General features: G+C 44.4%; 1 protein-coding gene across 9 annotated transcripts in view; it reads right to left on the reverse strand.

Annotated features, from left to right (window-relative positions):
* Positions 1–821: 821 nt before the first annotated feature.
* Positions 822–21405, reverse strand: part of GPSM2 (G-protein signaling modulator 2) — a 40916-nt gene continuing 20332 nt past the window's right edge. For 8 of the 9 annotated variants that reach the window (XM_014534656.1, XM_014534654.1, XM_014534651.1 and 5 more), the window contains 10 exons: positions 20505–20628; positions 20290–20405; positions 18209–18364; positions 17231–17339; positions 15811–15940; positions 12647–12717; positions 11005–11181; positions 10002–10179; positions 8959–9173; positions 822–1518 (listed from right to left, as the gene is read on the reverse strand). In XM_014534656.1, the coding sequence (XP_014390142.1) occupies positions 1291–1518; positions 8959–9173; positions 10002–10179; positions 11005–11181; positions 12647–12717; positions 15811–15940; positions 17231–17339; positions 18209–18364; positions 20290–20405; positions 20505–20628 (1504 nt within the window). In that variant the 3' untranslated portion in view covers positions 822–1290. The remainder of the gene's footprint in view (positions 1519–8958; positions 9174–10001; positions 10180–11004; positions 11182–12646; positions 12718–15810; positions 15941–17230; positions 17340–18208; positions 18365–20289; positions 20406–20504; positions 20629–21405) is intronic. The other variant, XM_014534650.1, reaches the window with a different exon arrangement.

Genomic DNA, 21405 nt, shown 5'->3' on the forward strand with positions numbered 1-21405 from the left:
ATGAAATCTTACGAGTTTTTATCTGTTTTCTGTTTTTGTGACATGACCACATATTTGCTTTTTAACTTTAGGTCCTAAAAAGTTTCACAGCAGTACTTTGCAATCAATACAATTTTGAACCATGCATACATCCATGTCTGTACCTACATGGATGTATATGGTCACGTGCCACGTAAGGATGATTTGGTCCACAACAGACCACTTACACAGCGGTGGCCCCATAAGATTATGATGGAGCTGAAAATCCTATTGCCTAGTGACATCACGGCCATTCTGACATCATAGCGCACCCAGCTGCTCCGTGCGCCATCCAGGTCGGTGTAAGCGTAGTCGGCAGTGCTCGCCTCCTGGGGCATTTCTCAAGAACTCTTCCCGTCGGTAAGTGGCACATGCCGGTATTTTTTTTTAATTAAACAAAGAGCCCAAAACAAGCTAAAAGAAGTTTATTTCTTAAGAGTCTCATTTATAATGGCTTTGGCCCAAAAATATATTGAAAATAGATTTTGTTAGAGGGGGGAAACCTAGATGTTTTATGGGACTATTTTATATAACTACACATTGGTCGAGCACATTTTTTTCTAGACAACATATTTTCTCTTTATATGTTAAGTATAAAAAAGCCATTGTCAATGGAGCGCTTAAAAATACGATCTCAGAAAGGGGACTAGAGTCGTCGGGTTCGTCTAACTTTCTACTTGACGCGCCGAGGCCAAGGACTATCGAGCTGCCGAGGACAGTCCCAGGCAGGATCACGGAAGCTGGGGAAGCACAGTCTCATTTATAATGGCTTTGGCCCAAAAATATATTGAAAATAGATTTTGTTAGAGGGGGGAAACCTAGATTTTTTATGGGACTATTTTATATAACTGCACATTGGTCGAGCACATTTTTTCTAGACAACATATTTTCTCTTTATATGTAAAGTATAAAAAAGCCATTGTCAATGGAGCGCTTAAAAATACGATCTCAGAAAGGGGACTAGAGTCGTCGGGTTCGTCTAACTTTCTACTTGACGCGCCGAGGCCAAGGACTATCGAGCGGCCAAGGACAGTCCCAGGCAGGATCACGGAAGCTGGGGAAGCACCTTCTCGGCCGCGTCCACAGAGCACGTGAGTGTCCATGTGCACACGCTGCACGGTACATGCCAAGTGTGCGCGCCGCCCTCAGCCTGCACGCTGTTACATGCCGTAACTCCTCCTTTCCAGGAAAGAGAAGTAGGTGCAGTTCCTGAACAGCGTTCTGAAGGGACACAGGGTCACTTTAAAAAATACGTCCATAGTAACTAGTGGCTTATTTTCTTCCTGAATTTTTAAATTCCAACAGAGCATCACTTTGCAAGCAGCCCTTCGGCCCAAACGTAGTGTCTCTGTTTTGATCTCTTTGCAAAAGAACTCTCTGTTCATCCATCCTTTTCGCCTGAGACCGTAAAATAAGGCTAAAGAAGTCCTCGTCTGGTACCGTCGGCCCCTTTGTGGCAGCGGGGGGAGGAGCACATCTCTGGTCGTCTAGTCTGGACCCCTGAAAGCAAGGAGAGCGATTAACACCCAAGTCGTGCAGGAAGGAGAGCATGTCTCTCTCACCAGGAAATGCAGCTGAAACACTGCCCTTGCACCTCTCCTTAGAAACGCGCTTCATCTTTAGACCTGAAACCTACTACAGTTTTTCCTTTTAAAAGGCTTGTACCAAGTGTCACTTTGGTGAGATGGAGACACAGGTTGTAATCTTCCCACAACAGGCAGGGACAAGCGTGGCGCACCAGGGCCTCAAATCCTTCCCCACACACCCGGGTCCCTCCTCTTCTCTCCACGTCACCCAACACTCAGGCACCTCAGTCCCTAGGCCTCAGGCATCAGCGCCCACGGTCATAGGCCAGATTGTCATCAACAATTGCACCATCTTTAAAATTGGGATTTCGTGCATCCCAGGCTGGCCACTGCCCGTTTTCCCAAACCGTCCTCTCTAGTACTCCAGTAACTTTTTTTAAATTGTGCTAAACATAAAATGTACCATTTTAACCATATTTATATGAACAGTTTAGTGGCATTAAGTTCACTCATGTTGTGCAACATCACACCATCCATCAGAACGGTTTTCACCCTGCAAAACAGAAACTTGAACACTTTTAAACAGTAACTCCCAGCCCCTGCAGCCCCAATGCACTTTCTGCCTCTATGAGTGTGACTACTCTCAGTACCTCATGAGCAAAACCGTACCGTGTTTGTCCTTTTGTGACCGCTTATTCCGCAGCATGTCTTTAAGGTTCCGTGTCAGGACCTCCCTAACGCGGGAAAATGCTCCATTCTGTCTATCACCACGTTTTATCCATTAACCTGTGGTGGGCAGCTCATGTTCCTGCGGGTGTCCATTCTGAAGTAGGTTGTTGGGTCATGTAATTCTATTTTTAATTTCTTCAACTGCCATACTGTTGCCAACAGTAGCTGCACCATTTTACATTCTCTCACCTGCCGGGCACAAGGGTTCCAGTTTCTCCACATCCTTACCAGCATGTGTTCTGGCTTTTTTGGTAGTTGCCATACTAATGGTGTGAGGCAATATCTCATTGTGTTTTGATCTGTGTTTCTCTAATGATCTGGGATGCTGAACAGCTTTTCCTGCCATTTGTATATCTTCTTTGGAGAAATCTTATTTTTGAATCAGACACTGTTGCCAACAGCAGCTGCACCATTTTACATTCTCTCACCTGCCAGGCACAAGGGTTCCAGTTTCTCCGCATCCTTACCAGCATGTGTTCTGGCTTTTTTGGTAGTTGCCATACTAATGGTGTGAGGCAATATCTCATTGTGTTTTGATCTGTGTTTCTCTAATGATCTGGGATGCTGAACAGCTTTTCCTGCCATTTGTATATCTTCTTTGGAGAAATCTTATTTTTGAATCAGATTTTTGGTTGTTTTTGGAGTTCCGAATATTCTGGATTAATCCTTTCTCAGTTACGTTGCTTGCAGATATTTTCTGTGGTTGCTTTTTTACCGGCTGACAGTGTCCTTTGACGTATGGAAGCTTTACCTTTTGTTGCCTGTGCCTTTGGTGTCGTGACCAGGAAATCATTGCCAGACCCAGTGCTGTGAGGCTTTCCCCTTAGTTTTCTTCTAAACGTTTTAGTTTTAACTCTTACCTTTAGGTCTTTGATACATTTTGGGTTAATTTTATATATGGTTTTAGGTAAGTGTTCAGCTTTTGCACATGCTTACCCAGCTTCTTTTTATTTGTTGATAAGACTTCGCTCACCATTGAATGCTCTTGGCGCCCTTGACAAAATCATTTGACCATGTAAGTGAGGTTTCCCCCCTTTTACATCCACACTCCAAACACACACTCAACTAATGTTGACACAAAATGAAGGAACATTCAATTCTGGAATATTTATCATAAAACAAAGATCATGACAATCAGATAAGTCAATCCATGTGTGATGTGTTTTTAAATTTCACTTTAAGAATTATAACTTTTAAGATATAAATATTTTTAAATGTATTTTTTAATTTTTAAAATCACTTTTTTTTGGTATTTTTGTTACTATTTCCTTTTAATATTTTCTATTATCAAATATCAGGTAGAGATCATTTTTACATGTAATTGGAATGTAATATCCTATATCAATAGATATGTACATAATAAACCATGCATTTTTTTCACACAAAGAGGGTTCTCTATTCTATTGGTCTATATGTCTATCTTTATGCCAGTACTGCACTGTTTTGATCACTATCTTTGTAGTACATTTTGAAATCACTAAGTGTGAGCCCTCCAACTTTGTTTTTCTTGTTTATGTTCCCTTGAGATTCCACATTAATTTTATGGTAGATTTTTCTATTTCTGTAAAAATGTCACTGAAAGTTTGGTAGGGATTGAATTGACTCTGTAGATCACTCTGGGTGGTAATATTTTCGACAATATTAAGTCTTCCAACCCATGAACACCAACATTTATTTGTCATTATTTCAGAAATATTTTGTAGTTTACATTGTACAAGTGTGTTACCTCCTTTTTATTCTTTTTGATGCTATTGTAAGTGGAATTATTTTCTTAATTTCCTTTTTGGACTATTCATTGTTAGCATAGAGACACAACTGATTTTTGGGTGTTGATTTTATCTCCCGTTACTTTGCTGAATTTGTTTCTTAGGTCTAACGTGTGTTTTTTGGTGTGTGTGAAATCTTTAGGATTTTCTACACAAAGACCTGTCATCTCTGAACAAAGGTAATTTTACTTTTCCTTTCCAATTTGGATGCCTTTTGTTCCTTTCTCTTGCCCAACTGCTCTGGGTAGAATTTGCAGTACGATGTTGACTAGAAGTGGGCATCCTTGCCTTGTTCCTGATGTTAGAAAAAAAAAGCTTTCAGTCCTCTACCACTGATTATGATGACAACTGTGGGTATTTCATAAATGACTTTTATCGTGTTGCAGTAGTTTCCTGATATTCTGAGTTTGAATGTTTTAATGTGTTGAATCTTGTCAAATGCTTTTTATTCATCAATTGAGATGATTGTGTGTTATTTTTACATTCTATTCGTGTGGAGGATTAGATCAGTTTCCATACATTGAATCAATCTTGCATTCCAGGAATAAATCTCAGTTGGTTGTGGTATATAATCCTTTTAATATGCTGCTGAGTTCTGTTTGCTAGAATTTTGATGATTTCTGAATCTATAGTAGTAAAAAGGATATTGGTTTGTAGGGTCCTGTTAGCTTTGGTACTAGGACAATATATTGGCCTCAGAATGACTCCTAAGTCACAGGAAGGGTTCTCTTCAGTTTTCTGGAAGAGTTTAAGCAACACTGATGTTCTTTAAATGTTCGGTAGGATTCACCTGTGTAGGCGTGAGGTCTTTGATTACGGATAGAATCTCCTTAGAAATTATGGATCTACTTTACATTATTTTCTTGGACAAATAACTAGAAACACAAAACCATCTCATCTAGGTTATCCAACTTATTGGCATATATTCATAGTATCCTATAATTTTTATTTCTGTAGAAGCAATGTAATGTCCACTTTCATTTCTGATTTTAGCAGTTTAGGCCTCATCTTTAGCTAGAGGTCAGCCTTTTGAAAGAATCAGCATTTGGTTTTGTTCATTTTTCTCTATTTTTGTTATATTTCTGCTCTCATCTTTATTATTTCCTTCCTTTTAATGTCAGCAGCATTTACAGCTGTAAATTTTCCCCAAGTCCTGCCTCCTATAAGTTTTAGAACACTCTCTCTAGGTTTTCTGATTTCTCTTTAATTTCCTAATTGGTCCAGTTTTCCTTGTTATTGCTTCTAACTTCATGCCATTGTGGTTGGAAAAGATGCTTATATGATACCTAACGTACAGTCTACCTGGGGGATGTCCCTGTGCACCTGGGAAGAGCGTGTTCTAATGTGTCTAGTAGCCCCGGGAGGTTTACTGGTTGTCCCGTCCACTAGTGAGAGGGTGGGTACTGAAGTCTCCAACGACTGCTGCAGAAATGCCCCTCTCCTTTAGCTCTGTCTGTGTTGGCTTCAGTATTTCTTGGATCCCTGGGATCACGGCTTCTTTTCACATTTCACTTCCTTCTCCGTAGATTCTAAACCACTAGGAACGTGCTTCTCTCCCTGCTACCCTGTTCTCCAGGCAAAACACCAACCTTGGTTAAAGCTCTCTCCTTCAGCTGCTGTGACTGGAGAAGACACACAGCAGCCCCGGACGTAGTTCAACTCCAGTGAGTCCTCAGCACAGGCCAGCAGTCCTGTTCCTTTCACTGCACGCAGGCTTTTAGTTTCACAAAGTGTTAGCTGTGCTCCACTTCCTTTCTTTTCAGCTTATGACCCTATTACTTATTCTGCTGAGAAAAGATTCCTGCTTGCTCCCACCTCCAGGCGTGTACACTCCGCCTCCTTCAGTTACTCCTCCTCCTCTCTACTTCCCAACCCACTCCATCCTTTGTCCCTATCATGTCACTAAAACAGTACCTTTCAAAATCACTAATCTCCATGTTGTCAAATCTAATCATCATCTTACTTAGCCATCATCTTACAAGGCTTTTAGCAGCACGTGACACAGGCGAACATCCTTCAAAACTGCTGCGCGTGGCTTTACACTCCCAGGGCTTCCGGCTCTGGCTGGTTGCAGACATTCCTCTATCAGTTGGATTTGCAGCGCCGAGTCCTCTGCTTCCTTCTCTGCTGCTCAGGTGTCATCTCTTTCCAGGGCTTTAATACCGTTACCTGCTGCTGACTCCCAAAGTCACGTCTCTGTTGGGGTCACACTTTCATATCCAAATGCCTTCTTAGCTGAATGTCTGGTTCGGTGCCCTAGATTTACATGTGAGGGAACTCTTGCTGTTTCGACCCAGTCAGGTTTCTCCTCTGCCTTCCGGTCTCATTAAACGGCACCATCCACCCCACGGGCTGGAGCCGTCCTTGACTCTCTGTCCCGCCCTCTATCTCTGCCGCCACTCTGGTCACCCGTCTTTGTGCTGAATGGCCAGGTTGGTTCCCATGGACAGCCAGGCCATCATGCAGACCCTCCGGCACCTTCCCCTCACTCCTCACCCCCCGACTTCCGTCTCTGTGGAATCTCCTTCACGTGGCTGATGCTTTGCCTCATTCCGGTCTCTTCAGAAATGTCTTCCCAAACCACCACACCTCACACAGACACTCCAGCCACAGCCTTTGTCTCGCTGCCCGACTCACACTCTTATCCCTGCAAACGTGTCTAAGGCCTCGCACTGTCCAGAATAGCACCCAGCACTGTGGCTAAGTAAATGGGGCCAGACAGAGGAAATGCCTCTTCTCAGTGAAAATAAGCATTCTTTTCCTCTTTCCCGAAGCTCAGTGGTTAGTAATTATTGAAACAGCTGAAATGTGAAAGCTACTGCACTGTGAGCATTTCTCCCAAACGCTAAACAGTCTAGAAAGGGCCCTACACTAACTTAGCCACTGGTTGCCCCTGATGCTGCTCCTAACGGTTAGGGCAGACGGGCTCTTTGGCGGGTTTTCTCCCATTTCTTTGAGTTTTTTCTCCACGTCACCTCACCAAACAGCCCTGCCCGCCCGGCACCATCCACCCCACGGGCTGGAGCCGTCCTTGACTCTCTGTCCCGCCCTCTATCTCTGCCGCCACTCTGGTCACCCGTCTTTGTGCTGAATGGCCAGGTTGGTTCCCATGGACAGCCAGGCCATCATGCAGACCCTCCGGCACCTTCCCCTCACTCACCCCCCTGGGACTTCCGTCTCTGTGGAATCTCCTTCACGTGGCTGATGCTTTGCCTCATTCCGGTCTCTTCAGAAATGTCTTCCCAAACCACCACACCTCACACAGACACTCCAGCCACAGCCTTTGTCTCGCTGCCCGACTCACACTCTTATCCCTGCAAACGTGTCTAAGGCCTCGCACTGTCCAGAATAGCACCCAGCACTGTGGCTAAGTAAATGGGGCCAGACAGAGGAAATGCCTCTTCTCAGTGAAAATAAGCATTCTTTTCCTCTTTCCCGAAGCTCAGTGGTTAGTAATTATTGAAACAGCTGAAATGTGAAAGCTACTGCACTGTGAGCATTTCTCCCAAACGCTAAACAGTCTAGAAAGGGCCCTACACTAACTTAGCCACTGGTTGCTCCTGATGCTGCTCCTAAAGGTTAGGGCAGACGGGCTCTTTTGCAGGTTTTCTCCCATTTCTTTGAGTCTTTTCTCCACGTCACCTCACCAAACAGCCCTGCCCGCCGCAGAATCCTAATCCCGCCAGAGCCAGGCACAGCGTGACTGGAACAGGCACGTACCTGACACTTGACGAGGATGTCGAAGAAGTCTTCGTCAGGCTCCTTGTCACTCGCCACCAGGTGGCCCAGGACAGACTGGTTGTTGTTTGGAGTCAGACGAAGCCCTGGCAAGTTACTGACACTGGCCCTCTGGTCGTCCAGGCGGCGGCTCTGCGAGCTGGCCAGGAGATCCAGAAACTCGTCCGTGTTGGGGGACACCACGGAGACAGATGGTGCTACGAACAGGAAACCGCCCAAACATCAGGCATATTAGTTACAGACACAGCTCCTTCCTGCTTGGCTCTGTCTCTGGTGGACAGGGGGGTGGATCCAGAGAACCCCTAAAGTCCATTTGGGGTGCTTCCAATGTTACTGCATTTCCCTCTTGTGCAGAGCTCGATTTTACAAGGTGAAGTTGTTTCTCGTCCATAATGTGTCTGACAGGACAAGTGGGACAGTGTTCTCATTCCACCTGGATAGGAACCATCGAGCTAATAACTACACTTAGAGTTAAGTGCTGCGGGCAGGTGCCCTAGGGCGGCAGTCGGCAACCAGGGGTCCGTGAGGTCCGAAAGGTTGGCGACCGCTGCTCTAGGGCAGAGGAAGTCACCTGTTTCAGAAGTTTCTTTTCATCCAGATGGGAAGCACCTGCGTATTACATACAACTGTCGTTTTCTTCCCTAAGACAGTGGTTCTCAACCTTCCTAATGCTGCTCATTCCGGTCTCTTCAGAAATGTCTTCCCAAACCACCACACCTCACACAGACACTCCAGCCACAGCCTTTGTCTCGCTGCCCGACTCACACTCTTATCCCTGCAAACGTGTCTAAGGCCTCGCACTGTCCAGAATAGCACCCAGCACTGTGGCTAAGTAAATGGGGCCAGACAGAGGAAATGCCTCTTCTCAGTGAAAATAAGCATTCTTTTCCTCTTTCCCGAAGCTCAGTGGTTAGTAATTATTGAAACAGCTGAAATGTGAAAGCTACTGCACTGTGAGCATTTCTCCCAAACGCTAAACAGTCTAGAAAGGGCCCTACACTAACTTAGCCACTGGTTGCTCCTGATGCTGCTCCTAAAGGTTAGGGCAGACGGGCTCTTTTGCAGGTTTTCTCCCATTTCTTTGAGTCTTTTCTCCACGTCACCTCACCAAACAGCCCTGCCCGCCGCAGAATCCTAATCCCGCCAGAGCCAGGCACAGCGTGACGCGAACAGGCACGTACCTGACACTTGACGAGGATGTCGAAGAAGTCTTCGTCAGGCTCCTTGTCACTCGCCACCAGGTGGCCCAGGACAGACTGGTTGTTGTTTGGGGTCAGACGAAGCCCTGGCAAGTTACTGACACTGGCCCTCTGGTCGTCCAGGCGGCGGCTCTGCGAGCTGGCCAGGAGATCCAGAAACTCGTCCGTGTTGGGGGACACCACGGAGACAGATGGTGCTACGAACAGGAAACCGCCCAAACATCAGGCATATTAGTTACAGACACAGCTCCTTCCTGCTTGGCTCTGTTTCTGGTGGACAGGGGAGTGGATCCAGAGAACCCCTAACGTCCATTTGGGGGTGCTTCCAATGTTACTGCATTTCCCTCTTGTGCAGAGCTCGATTTTACAAGGTGAAGTTGTTTCTCTTCCATAATGTGTCTGACAGGACAAGTGGGACAGTGTTCTCATTCCACCTGGATAGGAACCATCGAGCTAATAACTACACTTAGAGTTAAGTGCTGCGGGCAGGTGCCCTAGGGCGGCAGTCGGCAACCAGGGGTCCGTGAGGTCCGAAAGGTTGGCGACCGCTGCTCTAGGGCAGAGGAAGTCACCTGTTTCAGAAGTTTCTTTTCATCCAGATGGGAAGCACCTTCGTATTACATACAACTGTCGTTTTCTTCCCTAAGACAGTGGTTCTCAACCTTCCTAATGCTGCTACAGTTCCTCATGTTGTGAGCCAACCATAAAATTATTTTCGTTGCTACTTCATAACTGTAATGCTGCTATTGTTATGAATCATAATGTAAATATCTGATATGCAGGATGGTCTTAGGCGACCCCTGTGAAAGGGTCGTTCGACCGCCAAAGGGGTCGAGACCCACAGGTTGAGAACCGCTTCCCTAAGAGGAGCAGGGAGGCAGATACACTCGGGAACTGACACCCGCCTTGTTCGACCTGCACAAATGCCAGTATTTGGGCTCAGCTGTTGTACTTCCCATTAGAACTGAGTTCTCAGAAATAACTAAGGGAGCTATGAGAATTGGGGAGAAGCAGAGGTAACTCACTTTTTAGCTTCACTCTCGGGGGAGTGGACGGAGCTGTGCCGGAAGCCGTCCCGCAGGTCTTGTCTTGTAAGCAGCACCGCTGGTCGTCCATCCGGTTGCTCTGAAATCGGCTCAGGAGGTCAAAGAACCCTTCCTCTCCCATCGTGTCTGCACTGAATTTCTGAGACAGAGAGAAAAGCTAAATATCCCAGGTCACCAATGGAACAAGATGAGGATTAAAAATTGGCGTTTTCGCCGAAACCGGTTTGGCTCAGTGGATAGAGCGTCGGCCTGCGGACTGAAAGGTCCCAGGTTCGATTCCGGTCAAGGGCATGTATTGCGGGCATATCCCCAGTAGGAGATGTGCAGGAGGCAGCTGATCAATGTTTCTAACTCTCTATCTCTCTCCCTTCCTCTCTGTGAAAAATAAATAAAATATTTAAAAAAAAATTGGCGTTTTCTTTGTAGAAGTAACACGTGATGGCGATGTTATTACTAAAAAGCATTTGTAGTCATTTAATTTTTAATCTTTGTATTTCTAAGGCTAAAGCAAGGGACCTCAGACTCGGGGCACTGCTCCAGGTCCTGAATGAGTCAGGCAAGTATCAGTGACAGGCACCGCCTCAGGCGGTTTCCCTCTCCCTCGGGCACATCCGCACTGCCAGCTCCTCTTGTGCTTTGGGGCCACTATACAATAGGGTCACGATATAATAGGGCCACTAGAACACAGCACTGCGATACCTCCACAGGTGATCTGATAACCGGCTACGGAGCGACTGACAGGCAGGGAGCGTGTACACTGTGGGGACACTGGACAGAGATGGCTCACGTCCTGGGCCAGACAGACGGACAACATGAGATCTCATCACCCCACTCAGAACAAGGTGCAACTCAGAACTTGAGTTATTTACTCTGGAATTTTCAGTTGAAGTTTGGACTGCGGTTGATCACAGGTAACAAACCTTGGAGAGCAAACGTGGCTAAGGGAGAACTGGACTCAGAACCTTATTTTAAACATACGTACCCTCTGGGGGTTTGGAACTCGGTGCTCAATGGGATTCCTGGCATCTTGGAGAACCTTAGTGGAGGTACTAGTTTTGTATTTTTTCCCCTTCAATCTGTTGACAAAGAGTAGCTTTGCAGAAGGTTTGGCAATGAGGGGTTTTTGTTTCGCAAGAATTTCACTGTTCCAGTTCTGTACCTGCAGGATTATAAACGCACATGTAAAGCAGAGCGTGAAGAAACCACCTCTGGTTTCCTAGAATATTAACCCGCCATCCACTCTCTCAGTATTGGGGGGTGAGGCTTAGACCATTTTGTTGTATTTTTTTTTAATCCTCACCTGAGGACATGCTTGTTAGAGAGGAAGGGAAGGAGAGAAACATCGATTGGTTGCCTCCCATACGATCCCTGACCTGGAGCTCACAACCTTTTGGTGTATGGGACGACACTCCAACCTACGGAGACACCCGCTAGGGCGAGGCTTAGAGCTTTTAACAAATTCCTTCTTGCCAGGATAGTTCATTATTTCAATAGCTTGTACCAAATGCATACTGTAGATTTCTCATTATCATAACAACATGGTGGCTTTTCAAAACCAAAGAATAAGAAATCCCATAAAAATAAACTTTGAATGGTCAGAGAAAGAGCCAGGGTTTTATTCTGGGTGTGAGTCACTTAAATATTACACCCAGAAATGTTGGATATATGTAAAATTTAACTGCAAAATTTAACACCTAAAACTTACACAGCAGCATTTTTTGTCAATAGAGCTGTAGTGTTTCCATAACCATTACTAAATTCTCAATAGGCAAAAGTCTAATCAAATTTATATGATCTGGTTTAAACATAGGTAACAACCTCTTTAAAAATGGTTGAATAGATTTTCCTATTACAGTTGACATACAATATTATATTAGTTTCAGATGTACAACACAGTGATTAGACATGTATATAACTTACAAAGTGACCCCCCCACCATTAAGTCTAGTTCCCACCTGGCACCATACATAGTTATTACATGATTGACTATATGCCCTGTCACTATTTTGTAATTGCCAATTTCTAAATCCTTTTCACCCAGCCCACCAAACCCCCTCCCATCTGGCAACCCTCAGTTTGCTCTCTGTATCTGTGTTTGTTTTGCATTACCACCTTTGAACAACAGATTCAAAATATTTTTTAATGCATAGGAGAAATATATACAAACATCAACTCATACACCTGAAACCAATATAACTCCAACCAAAAACATTAGATCTTACATCAGGGGAAAAGCACCATGAATATTTTTTGGAAGTCACAAATTTTAGTGAGTAGACAACTCTATAAATATGGAGTCCATGAATAATGAGAATCAACTGTACGTAAAAAATTAACTATTTAATTTAAATTAAAAGTTACTAAAATAGCTAGTGTGGCTCAGTATTGAGCATCGATCTATGAACCAGGAGGTCAGTTTGATTCCCGGTCAGGGCACATGCCCAAGTTGTGGGCCGATCCCCTGTGTGGGGTGTGCAGCAGGCAGACAATCATTGATTCTCTCTCATCATTGCTGTTTCTATCTCTCCCTTCCTCTCTGATGTCAATAAAAACATAACTTTTTAAAAATTACTAAAATATTTTTAATAACAGTTTAAGAAATTTAAAATATAAAAACTACCCACCTTGTCTGGTGTTAATTTCATAAGTTCCATGTTTTCCATACTGTGTCGGCGTCCAAACTTGGGGCGTGCACCTTTGTAAAAAAGCAATTTAAATAAACCAGGGAGACCTTAACACTACAAATTCAGCATCACTCTAGCATTTGTCATTGAATTTTAAAGTCTGTTACACAAACCCATATGGAAGTAGGAAATCTGTACCACGTGTTAAGAATAATTTTCTAGCCTTAGCTGGTTTGGCTCAGTGGATAGAGCGTCAGCCTGCGGACTGAAGGGTCCCAGGTTTGATTCCAGCCAAGGGCACATGCCCAGGTTGCAGGCTTGATCCCCAGTAGGGGGTGTGCAGGAAGCAGCCAATAATTCTCTATATTAATGTTTCTATCTATCTCCCCTCTCTGAAATCAATAAAAAAATATTTTTTAAAAAACAGTTTTCTATAGAAATAGACTATGGCCTCGCTCTCAACAGACTATGGCCTTACATCTCTTGATGTAAGAAAGTTACATTTTGCTTGGAAACTAACTTGGGTTACTAACATTGACCCTTAATTTAGGAAAAGCGTTTATAATAATTGTCTTTGTCCTAACGTCTTAAAAATAAACCCAGACAAACTGGAGAGGGATTTACGTAAGTAAAAACATAAGGAAAAGGCTTTAGGCCTTCAATTTTGGGGTAAGAATCAAAATAACAGCCAAGCACTACATAACTTTAGTTACCCATTTCATTTAAGGTTTCATTAGATGACAGGTTTACTGCCTGTCAGAAAGTATGTTAAAAAGTTCAACATTTCTTCAACAAAATTATCATTAAACGTAAAAAACTTTCATTCCACCTCAATCTTCTAAAGAGAAGCAATATTTTAAAAGGCATAAGGAAAACATGATACCTACCCAGCTTAAAAAATAAACCGTTACCAACACATTAACTCCCCCAACAATGTCCCTCTCTCTTCCTATAATTTTTCATGTTTTTATTAAAATATGTGTATAGCTAAGCAATAAAGCTTATTATATACATTATATAAATGGTCTCATACTGTACATATCCTCTAACTCAGCGGTCACCAACCTTTCAGACCTCACGGGCCACCGATTGGCGACCGCTACTCTAACTTACTTCCTTGGAGCACCCTTACATTTGTGAGACTCGTCCAAGTTGATATGTATAATTTGGTTTAATTAATTTTCATTGCCTTTTTAAGACTAGGAAATTATTTACAGATTCGTTTTACTAAGACAGATATTTAGGTTGCTCCCAATTTTTTACTGTAAGCGATACTACTCCAGAAATTCCTGGACCTCTCTTAGTGTGCAAGTGTCTCTCCCAGGTTGGATACTGGGCTCTGTAACTGGAGCAGAATTGCTGGACCATAAGGTTGGTACACCTTCAACTTTACCACAACGCTGCCAAGTTATTCTTCAAAATAGACCAATTTCTATTCCAATCAGTATTGCATAAGACTCCATCACCCACATCGTTTCAATACTGGTATTACCAGATCTTTCCCTCTACTGCATAGGTTTCAGAATTACTTCACTGTGGTTTTCCCTGACTCAATGAAGTTAAATATCTGTGAGTACCTTTGGGCTGTTTGTGTTTCTTCTGTTCATCGCTTTTGCCCGTTTTTTAGGTGGGTTATTTATCTTGGTCCTAATTCATAGGAGTTCTTACACAGTGAGAATACAAATCCCTTTTTAATCATACTGTGTGGCATTGTCCTCTCAGTGTTTTACCTCTTTATGGGTTCTTTTAACAAAGTTCTTAATTTCAACATCAGTCTTTTCCTTAGTGGTTTTGTTTTCTGCCTGAGACATCCTTCCCCTCGGGCATCATGAAGATACACTACATGCAGAGGCGGCACAGCACAGACCAGGGGTCCTCAAACTGCGGCCCGCCGAAAACATTTATCCGTCCCGCCGGGTGTTTTTGCCACCGCTGCCTGTTGCTTGGCAGCCGACTAGTTTTTTTTTAAACTATAGTCCGGCCCTCCAACGGTCTGAGGGACAGTGAACTGGCCCCCGGTTTAAAAAGTTTGAGGACCCCTGGCACAGACTCAGGAGACCACTCCCTCCCTCGGGCAGTTCCTCTGACTCGGTGTTTGCGTCATAAAGACACGCTGTGTGGGGTAATTCCTCGTCGTCTGTAAGGGGTCAGTGCAATGCCTGATAGAGAGTCAGCAATGTCAGCCAGCAGCCTCGTTGCTGCTCTAAATGTTTTCCATATTTAAATCTTTAATCCAGCAAGGATTCATTTTTGTGAGGTAACAGTTTCCATATAGGAAGGCATATAAGTATAGGTTCTGTCTGTCCTTCCTCGGGTCTGTCTCTATGCCCACAGCACACCGTTTTAGTTACTGCAGCTCTAAAATCTATGTACCTGTGGGTGATGTCAAGACATGATCCCATTTCTTGTTTTTCATGCTTTGCTTTCAGTTCTCAGGCTTTTTTTTTTTTTTTTCCATATACATTGAATGAAAGGAAAGTGGCCTCATCAAGTTTCCCAAAATAACTCGCGAATTGCTTGGTAGTGCATGAAATTTACATCAGTTGGGGAGAACTGACATCCTTCTTAATATTTAGTTTTCCGACTTAAGCGATTACAGGGTTACAGGAGGCAGCCGATCAATGTTTCTCTCTCATCAATGTTTCTCTTTCAAATCAATAATAAAAAAATTTTTTAAAACCACATTAAATTCACTGCTGGACCTGGTTTGCTGATATCTCATTTAGAGTTTCTGCATCTATGCTCATGAGTGAAGACTGGCCTGTAATTTACCTTTCTTGTATTGTTCTGTCTAGTTTGGAAATCAAGGTTATACTGTTCTCAGAAAGACTACAGAATTTTTGGAAAGTTAGAATCAATTTTCTTCAGTGTCTGGTAGACCTCACTAGTGAAATCATCTGGGCCAGGCATTGTGTTAGTGGGAAGATTATGTCCACTTTTTTTTTTCCTTGAGTAATCTTGCTGTATATCTGTTAGTCTTTTTATAAAGAACCAAATTTCAGATTTTAAAAATCTCCCAAATCCTTGTTTTAATGTCATTAACCTGTGTTAATAAAATGTTGAACTTCCTATGTTATATATCCTCTGGATTTGGTGAACATGTGATGACCAATTTAAATGTGAACCTTAAGGATGCAGTTGGGTTTTGAAGACCCATTACTTACCGTGCGAGCTGTTATCAATTTCAATGTTTTCAGACATCACTGAGGTGTTTGTGCTGTAGCTCAGCCCGAGAACCATCTGAAGGTCTGAGAGGTTCAGCCGCGCTGTTAGCTCGCCGCTGCTGTCCCCGACCTACAACCACAGCATGTGTGTGTCAGAGGAAGGACAGAGAACGTGAAGACTAGATGAGAATGTTGTGAACCGACTGGAATTAGGAGACTATGAATTAAATGGGATTTTTATAGAAGAAAAGGGAAGTTTCTAAAACATGACAATAGGACAGCTAATTTTATTTGATCAGCTCTTTAGTTCTCTAAATATTAGATTGCTCTTAATCTGTGATCATCCTATGTAATAAAAGGCTAATATACAAATTGACCGAATGGTGGAAATGACCAGTCGCTATGACCACCAGGGGGAAGACGCTCAACGCAGGAGCTGCCCCTGGTGATCAGTGCGCTCCCACAGGCGCTCAGCCAGAAGCCGGGCTCATGGCTGGTGAGCACAGCGGCGGTGGCGGTGGCGGGAGCCCGCTGCCGCAGCAGCACTAAGGATGTCGGACTGACGGACATCCCCCTAGGGCTCCCAGACTGCGAGAGGGCACAGGCCGGGCTGAGGGATTCCCTCCCACAGTGCACGAATGTCATGCAGCGGGCCTCTAGTATTAAATAATAGTGTGGTTCTTCTGTGACACATTAACTTGGCATCATATGAATTAAATTTCCTTAGAATATTTTATTTCCATACTATAGTAGTAGCTAACATTTATTAAGCCAGCACTAGACATCATCTTAGGCATATATATGTGTGCTTATATGTATATATCCTTCATATACTTTTTAAAAATCCTTACTCAAGGATTGATTTTTAGAGAGGGAGGGAGGGAGGGGTGGAGACAGAGAGAAACAGCGATATGAGACACATTGATTGGTTGTCTCCCGACCAACTGGGGCTCAGGGATTGGACCTGCAACCCTTTGGTGCATGGGGTGACATTCTAACCACTGAGACCACTGGCCAGGGCCACTTTATAGATATTATCTCATCCTTATGATGACTTGCAAGCTAGATATTCCCATTTTACAGATGACAGAAGTGAGGCTCAGAAAGGTTTCTAAGCTCAAATAGGCAGATGGCAGGACTGTAGCAGGAGCCAGCCCTTGATTCTAAAAGCCGTGCTTTTCCTCCCACACACACTGCTGGTCCATGAACTGGGGGCGTGGCGGGCATATTCCGTCCGGTCCCTGGAAACCAGCCTCAGAATCCACATCAAGGCCAGTTCGAACACACCTCCGATCAGCATCTCAGATGCTGGGAACAATATCGGCTCAGCACTGGCCGCAGAGGAGTGATCCTGGCAGTGCCAGGCTGTCCCTGCCGACCGGGAGTCACAGCAGCACAGACCAGCCTTTCGGCTCCTTACCTCTCTCGAAATCTCCAGGTGCTTTTCAGCAAAGTGCATGGCTTGCTCGTGGTTGCCTAGGGCTGTGTACGCGTTTCCCAAGCTCCAGCACGCTCTCCCTTCACCGATTCTACGAAATGATCAAAGCAAACTTGCCGTTATCCGGAGGGAGGTGAGCGTGGTCATGCTGCCCAGCAGTAACTGAGGTACACACAGTGCTCCGCATTTACGTGGTATTTGATATAAAAAACCTACCATCTCAATGCTAGAGACAAGCTAGAATACCCAGAAAACACTGAAAACCCAGAGTCCAGTATTAAAACACCTTTTTAAACACACACTGTATGACAAACCAATCAAGTCGCAGGGGCGGGTCTGTCCCCCGCCCATGTTCTCTGCAGCCCCAGTGATCATGCAGCCCGTGCCTGGGAACCATGGGGAGTGGTGGGAGGGGAGGATTCGCTCCCTCGGGCAGTGTAAGAGAGGTTCTCCTCTGTCCTGAGGTGAAACCTACTTCCCTAACATACACAACACAGACCACAGGCCTGCACATATATGCTGTTTGTTCATCCAGTGAAAAAAAGGAATTAGCTACCAACATTAACAATCAGAAGGCTTCATATAAAACTCAGGACTTCTAGCTTCTCTTAAAAAAGGGGGGGGGGGCACTGGACATAAGGGACCTTCCTTCCTGCAGACGACAATGAGCGGCATCAGGTAGCAGCCGTCCCGTCACACGGCCGTGCGTCAGTCCACCCCATCCCACACTCATCTGTCGAGGGCGGCTGCAGTGGTTGGACTGTGACCTAGTTACTGATCTGGGTTGAGGGCTCCCTGGGACCAGGCTAATCCCCTAACGTGCGAACCTTCCAACAAAACTGTACAGAGGATGTTACTGAAACAAGAACTTCCTTAAAAAGAAATTAAAGAGGAAACACAAAAGACACTTTACTAAAACACCTGTTTCACCGCCACCGCAGTAGCGAGGTGGGCACTCACCTGTCCTTGAGCTCCTGCGCGATGGCCAAGTGCTTCAGGTGGTAGTCGATGGCCTTGTCGTAGTCCTGGAGCAGCGTGTAGGTGTTCCCCAGGCTGTAACAAGACTGCGCCTCCACGGCTCTGTCTTTAAGCTGCCGAGCCAACAGCAATGTCTTTCTGAAGAAGAAATTAATGCTTACATAACCATCATCATAATTAACACTCACTTTTCCACCTGCCTGTAAAGTGAATCTGTTTTAGAGCCTAAGATCCTACACTATCTCCAGGACTCCAGACAAAATGAAACACAAAAGCAAATCCAGACTTTTAGGGTAGGTGAGAATCCTGTTAGTTTTCCAGATAAAGGAGTAATGACACGAGAGCAAGTGCTTTGCATGTGAACACTTGGTAACATGTAAGAAAACCTTCCCTGTTGCAGTGACAATAACTTAAATGAAGAGACAGTCACATACCCTCTCTTTCAATCATATGTTGCCTTTACATCTGTTCGAAATTTAAAATACTGAGTTAGGCCATTAGTCACAAACTCATGAAAAATATTTAGTGCGTTTAAAGATTAACCGAATTCTACCCAATGCCTATGGAACCGCCAATGAGAAGCCAGTGTAGCAGTTAGAGTGTGGGCCCCACGGCTAGACTTTCTGGGTGATATATTTTATTTGGAAAGAGTGGTATATTTTATTTGGAAGGATATTTCATATCTAATCGGCCAACAAATATTAACCATTAATTAATATGTTTAAAGTAAGGTGGGATGACATTCTAGCTTTTTAGATGGACCTAAAGCAATTTTACCTTTTTTAAAAATGACAAAATATTCAGAGCTCTCTCACATTGGATTCTCTAACAATAAAATACAAATGAATCACTGTGTCTTTGGCTCATGCAACTGGATTCTGCCAAAGTCTGTGCGGGCCTTAATCCCCACTAATTAGGGGAAACTCCAGACACCCCAGAAGCACAGAGCAGGCCACGCCAGGCAGTCTGCACACGCCGTTGTCCATGGACAGATTAGAAAGACCTGCCACAGAGGAGCTGGGACTGCCAACGGATGAGCGAGGGCCAAAGGCGGGCAGAGAGGTGCGACGGTGGGAAGAGCCCAGTGATCATGGGGAATTGAGGACCCATTTTTGTTACCAGGCTTTCTTTTGGCCTCTGCAAATCAGGTGAGAAAATGCATATAAATATACATATTACACATGCTAATAAGCAAGGTAAGGATTTCTTTAAAAAAGTTTTAAGGTAAAAGTAACCGTATAAAGGGGTCATACTGCTGCTGTTAAACCTCGGGCACAGTAATACTCATTGAGCGCTGTGCAGGCCCTATGCTAAGAGAGCACTTCATACAGTCCTCCATGCAGTCCTCACAGCAGTCCAAAAGCAGGTGTGGTGTCTCTCGTTTCAGATGAGGACCCCGAGGCTTAGAAGCCCGGGTCCCACTGCCACTGTGCAGCCAAGCGCAGGTTCTGAGCCTCCTGTGACTGACAGGCTGCATACCTGCTCATCTCACACTTACACAGAAATACCAGACTCACTTGTAGTAGTCAGAGGCCATTTCAAATTCTCCAAGAAATATATATGCATTTCCAAGGTTGCTGTACGCTCTTCTTTCGGCTGCTTTATCCCCAAATTCTTTTGCTATAAGGAGACGCTGAAAGAGAAAGCTCCACCCATTTTTGTTACCAGGCTTTCTTTTGGCCTCTGCAAATCAGGTGAGAAAATGCATATAAATATACATATTACACATGCTAATAAGCAAGGTAAGGATTTCTTTAAAAAAGTTTTAAGGTAAAAGTAACCGTATAAAGGGGTCATACTGCTGCTGTTAAACCTCGGGCACAGTAATACTCATTGAGCGCTGTGCAGGCCCTATGCTAAGAGAGCACTTCATACAGTCCTCCAGGCAGTCCTCACAACAGTCCAAAAGCAGGTGTGGTGTCTGTCGTTTCAGATGAGGACCCCGAGGCTTAGAAGCCCGGGTCCCACTGCCACTGTGCAGCCAAGCGCAGGTTCTGAGCCTCCTGTGACTGACAGGCTGCATACCTGCTCATCTCACACTTACACAGAAATACCAGACTCACTTGTAGTAGTCAGAGGCCATTTCAAATTCTCCAAGAAATATATATGCATTTCCAAGGTTGCTGTACGCTCTTCTTTCGGCTGCTTTATCCCCAAATTCTTTTGCTATAAGGAGACGCTGAAAGAGAAAGCTCCGGTGAGACAGAGCCATGACAGTCAGGAACAGTCTCATCCCTGCGGACACGGCTGGAGAAGCTGCTCCAGGGCCTGCACTGACCTGCTCGTGGGCTATGACCGCGTCTCTGAAGTTGCCCAGGAGGTAGTGTGTGTTTCCCAGGTTTCCAAAGGCACGTCCCTGGGCGGCTCGGTCACCCAGAGCGGTCACCAGCGATAGGTTTTCCCTGAGAGCAGAAAGTTGTGAAAAGACAGGATGGGGGATTTACTTATTAGATTTACACATCTAAGTCTTTTTATCATAAAACAGTTTTTAGAAAAGCTTACAGCCACAACGTGCCACATCTTAAAGGTGTGTCTGTGGTGGAGGGTGGCTGTAGGAACTGGCTGGGGACATTTTACTAAACCATCCGGTGCGTTTCTGCCCAGAGTCAAGGACGCAGTCAGTCTTGAAACCCCTAAGCGAGCAGTCCTCTGAGATTCTACTGATAAGAGACTAAACTTACCCAAAGTAACTTAGACTAACCAAGGTACTTCTTTTTTCTGCCACTAAGTGGCGCTGGTCTGCAGTCTAAAAGGAAGCTTTTTCTGGGGACACTAATACAACTCTGTAACCTTTCAGAACAATTTGGTTTATTTTTACTTGCTAGTCCAAACTTTTCAACCTTTGCCAAACCTTAAAGCTTCCTCTGGGGTAAAGAATGCACAGCACCCACTCTCACCACTCCTGTTCGACATAGTACTGGAAGTATTAGCCATTGCAATTAGACAAGAAGGAGAAATAAAAGGCATCCAAATTGGAAAAGAAGAAGTAAAACTGTCCTTATTTGCACATGACATGATATTATACATACAAAACACTAGAGACTCCATCAAAAATCTACTAGACTTAATACATGAATTTGGCAATGTAGCAGGATACAAAATTAACCCCAAGAAATCTGAGGCATTTCTATACACCAATAGTGAACTTTCAGAAAGAGAGATTAGAAAAACAATCCCAT

This window comes from Myotis brandtii, unplaced genomic scaffold (assembly GCF_000412655.1).
Source record: "Myotis brandtii unplaced genomic scaffold, ASM41265v1 scaffold131, whole genome shotgun sequence".
Taxonomy (NCBI): Eukaryota; Metazoa; Chordata; class Mammalia; order Chiroptera; family Vespertilionidae; genus Myotis; species Myotis brandtii.